This window comes from Struthio camelus, chromosome Z (assembly GCF_040807025.1).
Source record: "Struthio camelus isolate bStrCam1 chromosome Z, bStrCam1.hap1, whole genome shotgun sequence".
Lineage (NCBI taxonomy): Eukaryota > Metazoa > Chordata > Aves > Struthioniformes > Struthionidae > Struthio > Struthio camelus.
Window position 1 is genome coordinate 65057429 of NC_090982.1, and position 12040 is coordinate 65069468.

General features: G+C 41.2%; 1 protein-coding gene across 1 annotated transcript in view; it reads left to right on the plus strand.

Moving 5' to 3' along the window:
• LOC104146916 (interleukin-6 receptor subunit beta-like) overlaps window positions 1-7287 on the plus strand; it is a 30284-nt gene extending 22997 nt beyond the window's left edge. The window contains exons 14-15 of the mRNA XM_068926987.1: window positions 2969-3032; window positions 6714-7287. Of these exons, the coding sequence (XP_068783088.1) occupies window positions 2969-3032; window positions 6714-7202 (553 nt within the window). The 3' untranslated portion in view covers window positions 7203-7287. The remainder of the gene's footprint in view (window positions 1-2968; window positions 3033-6713) is intronic.
• Window positions 7288-12040: the final 4753 nt, after the last annotated feature.

Below are 12040 nucleotides of genomic sequence, written 5' to 3' on the forward strand. Positions count from 1 at the left end.
TTACTGTCTCAAACACCCTTGAAACGAACACGGATCATTTCTCAGAACCAAAAATAAATAATAAATAAATATCTACAGAATAAGCATACATTTGATTATATTCTAGCAGCATACACAGATTGACATTGCCATTTCAGCAGTTTAGATGCTACCTGTACAAATTATGCACATAAGCGCATAATAGGTATGTAGGGAGCATCTGTAGAGATGAGGAGTGATGGATGAGTAGGAAGAAGCGAGAATAACAAGGATGTCTACAAGATATAGATGAGGGAAGAGGTCCTCTAACTTTGGGACAAATTATTCTTTGTAGTGATAAAGTACCCTCCCCTCCTCAAATTAATCTGAAGTACAATACTAGGGCACGTACTAACACTAAAAGCAAAATGGCTTGCATAGTAACAGATTATTCATTTTCAGATACAGACTAGTCCAGTTCCATACACCTGGTTATATTATTAGTGTGATATCCTAGAATACTACCTTCCTTTTTCTCCTTTTAAAAAGCACCTACCTCAGATATTAAAAGGGTAGCTGTGAAAGGGCAGAGCAAACAGGTTGTACAAACTGCGACTTGAAAGGCACAATGCATAACATAACTTATTTTAATTTATGCATCGGGCTAAAGGCTCCTGCCTTTGCTGTTGAGAAACAGAAGACATCACAGCACACAAGCCTGCTGTTCACTTTCTTTTTCCAGGTATTTGCTTTGAGTTGCTCCATGTCTGTTCTGGCCTTTCTAAAGAGCTGCACACATTTTTTCTCCCCTGATGAGAACAGCTGAAGCCTACACAAAAGTTTTGTCTCAGAAAGGGCTTTATCTTGTTAAAGATCGTGCTCAGCTTAGCTCACTAGTAAAGAGCTCTCAGACAACCAGAAAAAAACAGCACTCAAAAGCCCAGTGTAGCATTACAAAATGACAACGAATTGCAGCAGTATTGAGCATCTGTAACTGAGGAAAAAAGGTCCCAAGGGACCCCCTCTGCTCAATTGTTTTGGTTAGATTTGTAAGAAGGGACTCACCAAGCCAGATAAACACCCATCTTCATGGGATCAGCGGAGATCAAATAATTCTATGGCCTCAGGCTCCACCTCAAACCACAACCTAAACAGAGACTAAGTATTTCACATGTAATGAAGTCTGGATTTGACTTGAAGACCAGACACTGAGGCAGGGTGATGTACTAGATAACCTTGTAGTCTCTCACAGCTGTTTTTTCTGTGAAGTGAGTCATTACCCAAAGGTCACACAGTGCTGCTCTATCAGCCGCTTCTGATAGAGGGATGATCAGCCCAGAAGAGCTCAGAGCTGCTCTTCCTCCGCTCCCACAGAAGGCGATGATTAAGGGTCATTGCTGGTTGATGTCAACAGGATCAGACTCAGTCCAAGAAAAACTTCTCTTGAAACTCGTACACCACTCCCACCGCTTCCCCTCTACGAGGAAATAACAGCCAGCCTCTGCTAGCATGGGGAAGGCAAGAGCTGGCTCGGGGAGCCCAGCGCAAGGGGAGCCACGGGCACCCCGGTGACGGCAGCCTGTCCCCTGAGGAAGAGCCACGGAGCACGTCAGGAAATCAGCCGGGGCGGGGGGGGGCAGGAAAGAGGCACGAAATAAAAGGTGTTCTGAGATTTATGCGGAGATTGTAACAACGATTCACTCATCGCCAGCCCAGAGGTGTGCCTTTTGTCCCGTTTGTCCCTCACCTCGGCCTCGTTGGGTCTGGAAGGTGCCTGAGGGAGCTCGGCCAAAGGGGCCCTGCCCCAACCCCGGGGCTCGCCCGAGGCCTGCAGGCCAGGGCCTGCCCTCAGGGCTTGGCGCCCACCACCCTCTCTGACAGCCCCACACGCCCCTTCGGCGGGCTGCCCCTGCCCCACGCCCGGCAAGGGGGTACAGAGCAGCCGCAGTGGCCGACCTTGGCCCCCCGAGCCAGCCTGCCTCCCCTTGCTGCAGCCGCGCGGCCCTCGGCCTTCCCCGCCCGGCTCTCGGCCGGCGCTCGGGGGCCTCGTCTGCATGCCTACGCGGGGCGCAGTTGCCCCCAGAAAAGCTGGAGAGCTTGGCAGGTTATTTTGAGTTTTCTTATCTCTGAGCTCCTGAATCCAAGAAAGGAGCTTGAAAGAAATGACTTTGATGAGATGGCTGTTGCCAGGCAGTCAGCTGAAACCCATTTGAACCGCTCGGTTCATGAACTCTTGTGCTACTTTTGTAAAACCTCCCCCCATCTCTTGCTCATTCAAGCCCTGCGAGGTTTGAGTGCAAAGGCAGAAATACTACCTGAGCTCCGAAACAAACACGCTGGATTTGGATTTTGTAGCAAGTTGGAACGACTTGTTCCTTGATCTATAGCTATTTCAGAAGCAGTTTGTGTGAGCTTTCAGTAAAGGCATGTTTAGATCACTATCAGAGGAAATAGTAAGATATTGTAATAGATCCCAGCAAGAGCCAAATTCAGACTGGGGATAAAGACTAGGAGCTATATTGCACTCCCAGGGAGGGCCCTGGGAGCAGGCCCCAGGGAGAGCCTCTTCCAGATCAGCAGCTTTATTTCAGAGAAGCTAAAAAACAGAAGTTTGTTCTTTGAGGAAAAGTAAACTTCTAAGTTGAAGCCCACTAGCAAGTGCTTATTAAAACAAACTTCTTCCTACATGTCTGAGAGTCCTCAAAGGAGAAAATGGAGGTTTTGTGGAAACAATAGTGAATTAAGAATACACAATGAGAGAACTATAGAAAGAGACGTTACCATCTCCTGTCGCAGATGCTAGATTTCACTAACTCAGCATTGCAGCATAGACTAACAAGTTTGGTCCTCAGTTTTTCATTGGCAGTATGTTTAATAGCCAGTGCATAACATCTCAATTTGATGATTGTGAAAATACCAATAAAATTTGTATATGAATGCCGTTAATAATAAATGCATAGGAAATGTCAGTCATCTAACCTGACAATAAACTTGGAGTATTTCTTTACAGGTTGAAAGAATGGTACTGGCCTAGCGTACCGAATCCAAGAAACAGCAGTGCAATCCAAGATATGGCAAGTACTGTTCCAATGGTATGAAAAAACATACCAGGAAGCTTTTTCCTACTGATTAATCAGTATATTAGTTATTATTCTTTTCTGAAAACTCTAGAGCACAAGATACTCAAAAGTAACTCGCAACTTGTAAGTAATACTGATGGCCTAATGCCACAGAAGTGTCCAAAAGGAGATAATATATGTGGTGTTTTTCTGGAATCCATTCCTCTCCCCTCAAGATCTCTGTGTGCTTCAAGAGCAATCCAGGGGCTCTAGTTTTTCAGCTGGTAGCTGTCTGAAGAGGCATGTGCTAATCAAAAAGCACTACAATTCAGCTGCACGTTTAAGCCTTGCTCTACCCATAGCTTGTGATAAAGATATCTGTGTTTCAGGTCTGAAGTAGTGCCTGGAACTTAGCTACTGGAAGGAGACTGCTGGAGAGATACACATTTGTCACTTCCTTGTTCCCAGGCATTAACATGATGACCGGAAGTATATGCCACTGTCAGGCTAAGCGGATGTCAGGGACTGGAGAGTTCAAAGCCAAATATTGCCATAGGAAAAGACAAGAGCATGATCAAAGATCAGGCCAGAAGCTGGAAGGTCTCTACAAGATACTGTCCAAGATCTAAGATAGAAAACACCAGAATGAAATCAGCAGCAAGGAAGTTCAAGAAGACCTTGACAGGCAGGCCTTGCCTTTCCCTTGCCTTGCCTCTTGAACCTAAGTGTAGCTACTTTCGATAAAGAGGTGGTGAGCTCAAATGTAGGATCAGGTAGTCATTCTGCAAAAACCAGAAAATGCAGAAGAGCAAAGGATGATCAGGTGGCAGATGTACAAGTTGAGAGTTTCAAAAGTGATATTATTAGAAGACTGTAGTTTCACTAGTTTAGTGAATCAGTTTTAAAGAACTTGATCTGTTTAGGAGCACTGGGCAACTTCCAATTCATAGTTCTCAAATTCAGCTGTCTTTCATCGGCCACTCGAGTAAAAACAACTCCACTTAATTCTCTTGGTTCTTTTGAATACATTTAGAAAGTGGGAGATCTACCAACACTTGCTCAAAATGAGTCTTCCTCAAAGGCAAAAAGAGAATCTAGTATATTAAGCAGTTAGGGGGTTGCTTCCTTAAACAAATAGCAAAACCTGAACAATTTTTTAATGTGATAAAAAGGTTAGGGGGATAGGAGAAGGTGAGCAAGAAAGGAGTAAGAACCACCAGTCAAAATGACCTAACGTCATATTAGGCATGACTACATTTTGATTCAGATGGGCAAGTGTTCAAAGAATAATTTGCGATTGTGAATAATGCAAATGAAATGCATTGAGGCTGCATCTGATAGAAAGAACAAAGAGGTTTTATGGACTAGAATGCCATAAATACTTTAAAAGAAAAATATGTTTATTCAAAAATCCATTTAACTGGTCCTGCAGAGGCAGAGCAGCTATAAAAGGAAATGGAACCTGTATTAGCCCAGTCTGGTAGAGGAATAGTATTGTGTTGATAATGTGACAGGAAAAGAAATAACAGATATCAGTTAAGGGCTTTTGGGAAAGCAGAAAGAGCTCTGAGTAGACAATACAATAAAGCAGTTACCAGAGACTTTCCTAGAAGTAAGCTGACATTAGCAACAGTTCATTAGGTATGCCTTTCTCTATATTTCATGAGCACTATAAAACTGTTAAATGGGAAGCAATTAGGAAATTTTACTATATTATCCGTGTGTGTGTGCCTGTGTGTGTGTGTATGTATATTTGCAGATTGTTTCAGGAACGATCTCTCTCAGCTTAGTTAAACAGCGTATGAAATCCTGACAGAAACAAACATATATTCCAGATTGGTGGCAAGAGAATTTGTACTTTAAATGCACTCAGAACACCTGAAACTGCAATGTAAGGCCATAATACAAATCCCATTGTACCTAGCAGCAAGGTGAACTGAGAGCACGCTCAATTCAAACAGCACACGCAGATGAGGAAAATGAACTGCGGTGACTAACAGGGCCAGCCAGCCAGCCCATCAGCATCCTGTTCTTCATGTTTAGAAAAGATTCTTCAAAGAAGGGTATGAGACTTCCTGGAGGGAATAGTTACGGGCCTAACCTCACTCCAAGAGGGAACAGTTTTTTCCATGAAGCAATGGGATTTTAGAAATCAAGGAAAATTGGTTTTAAGTAACAACATTTTTACATTCAGTTATGTAGGAACAGTTCTATTTTCTAGTCATTGGGAGCTGCAATGTCTTCACTCCTATATGTATATCTATTGCGGTCAATAAGCCTGCAGTAAATTCACAGAAGTGAGCTAAATAGGACTTTGCTTTAATGCAAGAATTATCAAACTCTGACACCTGTAAACTTGCAAATGGCATGCCAAGGCAAATAGTGAGTGCTTGTGAGGTGCTCACCTGGGCTACAGTATGGGAATATCCTGGTGAGGTTAATATAGTTAATCAGTCACCTGCACAGAAAGCAATTGGTTCAACACAATAACTACTTACACAGAGGTTTTCACCATGAGCTGAACAGTAATCAGCTCTTCGCAGGCACTGCCAGTCGGCTGATGTGGGCTATTGCAGGCAGGCTACTGCAGGCAGGCACAGCCCTTGTCCTACTTCTTCAGCCAGGGTTGGTCCTGGGAGGTGGAAAATCTACAACTACCACGTCGTCTTCTTCACACATTAGTGGTTCTCGCAGATAGGAGTTCACATGCTGCTTATTTTAGATATGTTAGGTGTAGAGTTTGGGCTGCTGTTCATAATAAACATGAAAATGGAGACATATACCCTACAAGTCTTTATTCAAAACGGGGCAAATGCCGACCATGAAGAGGTGTCTGCTCATCCCAATAAAAGTGCTAGTTAGATACTTATTGATATTTTATGCAGAGTTACTGAGATTTCAGAGAGCAACAGTACATTCATTCTCCAATTCAGAACAGAAATTGTGGGAAGAAAGGAAAGTGAAACACAATTTATCCTTACTTATTTCTCAGATAAGGTCCATAACAGTTTAAAGAAATTTAGAGCAAGTGAGGAGAAAAAAAAAAAAGGAAGAGGCTAATAAATATGTCAGAGAACATACCATCCTAGCCTTAATTTAAAAAACATTACGGGGAAAGTGGGAAAACCCAGCAAAACAACCTAAGCAGAACAGAAGGATGCTTGGCATTACAGACTGTTCTCCAAGTAATCATCCAGAATTTGCAAAACCTTGTAACCCAATATATATTCAAATCACAACATGGCATTAAGGTGAATAACAAACTGCAGGTAGAGGCTGATACCGACGCTAGTTTGACTATCATTCAATTCAATCTGCTGCATTTTTCTGGTAACGTATGGGTTAAGCTTTTTGAAAGCTGAGGGTCTCAAAACAGCTCATCCTAAAACCTACATTTTATCCGTGCTACATTTTCTTTCTAGCACACAGAAAAGCAAGAAAAACTTTACTTAAAGGAGAGGAGGAGAAGTCCTCTTAATTAGAGAAATAAATATTTCCAGTCATGTTCCTAAAACCTATGGAGATAAGATAAAACACATTAGTTAGCTAACATTATATAGGCAGGACCAGGCTGCCTGTCTCCTAGCTTTATTTTTCAGTCATTTATTTCAGTAAATTGGCAAATGCACTTTGATATGATTTGAGATGAAAATTATGATACTGAAATTCTCCTTTCTCCTTGTTTTTGCCTTGCAGACTAATTGGAAACCCATTTCAACATCACTGCTTCAGGCCGTGACAGACAATGATACCACCAGCCTGTACGTCATAGAGCATGAGTCAAAGGCTCCTTTGAAGCTAGAGCTCTTTGCAGATGATGTAGAAGAAGACAGCAAACGTGACACATGCCAGTCAGAAACACTTAGGAATAATATAGACATAAGCCTAAGGCATGCACAAATCCCTGAAAAAGCTGTTACAAGTGAAAATGAAAGGGTCATTTCCATTACAGTACCACTCTTGAGTGACTATACCAGCATGGAGTTCAGCCAGAAAGCCCTGATGAGTCTGACAGTGAAGCTACCTGCAAGAGCTGCTCATCCTCACCTGGAAATGGAGCTAAGCAGTAAGCCAGCAAAAACTGAGCAACAGGTTTTGTTTGCTCCTCAAGATTACTTGAAACAAAGCCAGGTAGTATTTATGCCATCTGGACCAACTTTAAGGGGACATGTCAATTCTAACTGAAGAATCTTCATACTTTCTCATGCCATAAAGCAAGTTCCAAAACCTCTCGAGAATAGAGACATTAGGATCATATACAATAGTGAACTTGTGACAACGGTAATTCTCTTCTTCAAGGCAGAGAATTCCTAGGTGAAATAGATTAATTATAAAATTACATTAGCTATTTCACCACAGATACTCTGTGCTAATTCCTACAGTCTTCACATAGGCGAAACTTGCATGGAAGTATATGAAAAATCTTCCAGTAAGGTACATCTCTTTGCTAATTCCTTTGAATTTGATGATTTGCAGAGAATGTAATAAATCCAACATGGCCAATTGACTCAGTTACAGTATTTGCATTTAGGAGACTTCAGTTCTAGTCCCAGGGCAGTCAGGAAGCCAATACTGTTCAAGTCATCAGAAGAGTTCTCTAATCAGTTTTATATATCTAAGACCTGATTTTCATGTCCAATAAGCTCTTTAGTAAAAATTTTAGGTGTCTACCACTCCAAAAAAGCTCTCCAGTTGTTCAAAGCTGACAAACAGAAAAGTGAGAAGCCCTGAATTTAAGCAGGGAAAATGATGCCTATCCACCTATGTAAAGCACTTTATGTTGGATAAACAGTTTTGTGTAAGTGAAGATGATGATAACTGTTATCATCATTACTGGAGTTTCACTTACATTACATTACGGCTCTTTCTTCCTATATGTATCCATATGGATATAGAAAGCTATTCATATTTAATGAGAGTAATTGCAGATACTATTTCACACTGGATGCAATAATGAAATTTGTAGAATAGACTTCAAGAATTGGGTACTCCAGCTTAGTCATCCCCCCAAAGCTGGCACAGAGGTGTCATTGGAATACAGGGGCTAAAAGGGCCTCCATAATATGCTCTCTATGCAATGTCATTATGGAGTTCCACGATGCAAGGAGTCTAAGCTGTTTTTTCAGTGACTTGCAACATGTTCTCACGATGAACTCCTGTAGGCATTGTTTGCAGTTTGCATACGCAGTTTATTATTGTCTCCTCTAGTTTATGAAGCATTTTATTAAAATTATTTTGTAGAGAAAGCCTGATGCTCATTAGACTGACATGTTTTAAAATTCTCTCATTAAAATTGAAGGCTGATTAGTATTCACACAGAGATTTCAATGCATAGTAGTCATTGGGCAGTATGATTTATAGAATAGCTGTGCTCACTAAGACTTCACATAAGTTGCAAATCCCCCAGTTGACTGATTCACTGGTTTTAACTCTGTGCCTCTGTTAGGACAAGCAGCAGCCAACCTACATTTCATTGTGCATTTTGCACTGATCGTCATCAGCACTTAAAACCCTTTGTTATGCCATAAGAATTTGTTTTTTCTTACTTCTGCACCTAAATATTATTATATGACGTAAAAAGTATAAGGTAATAAGTAGAATCAAACTAATGGCCTGTAAGCAATTTCAGTATATAAAGTGGCCTTCCTATGTAAAACTCAAAAGACATTCTGGGCTTCTAACCCAGTCAGTATTGCCTCCATGATATTAGTCATTGACCAACATCTTGCTCAAGAAAATCCATTCATCGAGCTAGGAGAATTTCACTGAAAGTATGCATGGATATATTTGCCTCACATATAAGGGATGGATGTATTCCACTTCCAGTTGTAAAGCTCACAGTACATGTAATTCTTTATTGATATCTGTTTATTACCAATACCACACCACATAGTTATATAATGACTGTAAACTGTACATTTGGAAGAATGAAAGATACATGAAAAATCCTGGTACGGAGATTACATATGAATGATGAATTTAGCCCATCATGATGCATCCTCTAAGAGCAAAGAAAGAACATTTTATGCAGAGAGAAACAGAAGAGCAGATTTGCTAGACAGATTCATCAAGCTAAAAAAGAGGCTTTGGTGGAATGGACATAATCTAGGAGCTCCTACCTGCTCATGGACATAGTTTAGGAGCTACATAGTGCTTAGGTCCTCAGATTAGGGACAACTTATTTTTAAAAAGTGTGTGTATATACGTATGCACAATGATTGCAGAAGGGTACTTCTATTAACGTATGTGATATCTGTGATTTATGTGATATAGCACTGTTCGTGTGGTTCCAGTAGTGTCCTTAGTTTCAGTATTGATGTGTGTTACATTATGAGGGAAATTACAAATATAAAAGCTCAGGACCATAAATGCCAAGGCATTTTGAATACCTTTTTTCTTAGTAAGCATATAATAATACCTCATGATGAACACTGTTAGCCTTGGTGAGAATTTAGCCATTATAAAAACCTAGACGCTTAACTACAGGCCTGGAAGCACATAAGCATAGTGATGTAAAGCACGGGGCATTATACAGGAGGGTTACAGTTTTAACATTTCATATTTACAGAAAAACCAATGTAATGTTCAGTCTCTAATATGGCCGGTCTATTGAGCAGTAGTGGAGGGTTTAAAAAAAAAAAAAAACACATCCAGCATCATGGTAGAGGACAGCAATGAAGAATGAGGTAAAACTGGTGAACTCGAAAGATATGTGAATTTGTCCTACATTTGAATAACAAAGTGCAATATCTGGCTCTTTATCACCATTTAAATGGTCAGAATGAGCGGAGAGCACCGATAAGGCCCATCACCTTGGTTGCCAGCAACACAGTGCATGATGCCAGAGAGAGGATTACACAAAACTTGTGTTAGGACAGGAGTGCTTCCATCCTTATGTTTCTAAAAACCAACTCTGTTCAGTAAACCCATTTCCAAAATGTATCTAATAACACACACTCAAAAGCTAGGCAGGTTACCTAACAAAAAGAAAAAAAAATTGTGGATTCCAAGTTATGCAAGTCATGGCACATTACTGAAGGAGTCAGCTGTGGTACCAGAAAGAGTATAGTTATGGTAGTGAGTACATTAGCACCAGCAAAGAGCCAGTCTAGTATATATCTGTTTTCCTGGTACTTTGGGTAGGTTAGGTTTTTCTTGCATACTTTAATTTAATACACATGTTGTTGTTTTGCACTTAAGGTCAGACTACAGTACATTAGCTAGGCAACATTTGAGATACAAGAAATATAGATATTTCGCTTGGGAACAGCGTATTGCAGTGACGACAATACTCCAGAGGTTTTTTTCAATCTATGTTAACTACCAAATAGAATAATAATAATAATAATAGAATATCTATAAATTAGGATAGAATGGAATATCTATAACCCCCTGAAATACTAGGAGTTGGGGGATACTTTGACAACCTCAAAAACCACCTCCTGCTACAACAGCATCTATTTGAAGAGAACACACTATCTAAAAGCAGACAGTACAGGGGGCGTGGGGATCCTGTCAATCTGAGCTAAGGCCAGTTATTGCTACAAAAGCTGTAAAATAACAAACCCCCTATTTTAAGCCCTCTGCTTACAAAAGATGTTTGTCTTAGAGCTTCTGGCTCTGTGTTGCAGGCTCCTGGTTTACCTTTTTTTCCCCCTCTTGTGATGGCATTGTTTTTCTTAAGAAGTATGTTTCTATTGCCTGAATTACATTAACTGTGTTCTAGTACTGTGTTGATGAGCTCAGTGTGCAAGTAGGTAATAAAACTCTGGACTCCTTACATCAGTCACCTCTGAACACTGTTTACATGGGATTGTCACTATGACAAATTACTTCATGCCTATAGGGAGGGAGAACAATCTTATCCCTGTATCTATTTTATTTCTACAGCTGAAATGCCAACCTGACTAATAAAACTGAAAAATAATCTGCTGCGCTAGGAACTGTCATTCACATCATCCATCCTCAGAGTCCCCTTCAGTGTTTCCTGGCACACAGCCTTCACCTGGCCAAGGCAGAAACTTCACAGAAAGAGACTGACCAAGGAAGTAATCTGGATTTATCAAAGAGGTAGACACAGGCAGGACTCAGAAAAATCCCTGAGGAATCATAGGCACAGCAGTGGCCAGCATAGGCCAGGGTTCTTGTGGTGAAACAGGTTCAAGGCCTTACCAGAGACCATGGAATCTAGGTAGGCTGGAGAATAGTAACGACACACTGCTGGACCTCAAAAATTGCAGGCTACAGCCCTTTTTTGATGGATGGCTAGTATGGAAAGGGATAGCAGGACACCACAGCTTCATTGACCTTTCCCAAACAGCAGCTACTGTTGCTGAACTTTGCTTGTAGTGGTACCCAAATATCAGCAACCTTCCCCTTTCTGTGAGCAGCAATTATGTAACCATTTCAGCATGCATTTAAAGTGAACAGCTACTGGGAATCACCAGAGTTAGGAGCCGTAAGGAGCAGTAATGCCGTTCTGGTAGTGATACACGTGGCTGTGTGTTCAGTACCCGCGTGGCTTTGGTGGGCCACCGCACTGAGAGGCTAAAATAGCCAGCCTATGCTGGTCATTATTTGGATTGCCAATCCATTAATTTGAAAGAATGTTGCTTACCTCCTACTCACTGCAAATTCTAGTTCATTTCTACATTTTTGGACAGCATTTCCAGCAAATAATGTTAAGTGCAGCCTTCAAGCAAGACAGAGCCAAATCTACAATATCAGGGATGGATGCAGCATGATGGTAGCACAATCTGAGAGCTGGATGCCTGTCTGAGATAGATCTGTCAGTCCCAAGTAACTGTCCAGCATACCTAGTTCTCAGTGCTTCTCTGTGCATAAGAATGGTCCTTCAAGCCACTAAGAGCCCATCCTGCTCCCCTCGGCCTTCATGCCTCAGATCTGTGTTGCTCTTGTTCTGGAACAAATTTGTTCCTTCAACCTCAGTTGTCTTTTGCCATTCATATAGTTTATCCTTATGATAAGGATAGGATACAGCTCCCACTCTGATGTGGCGTTCC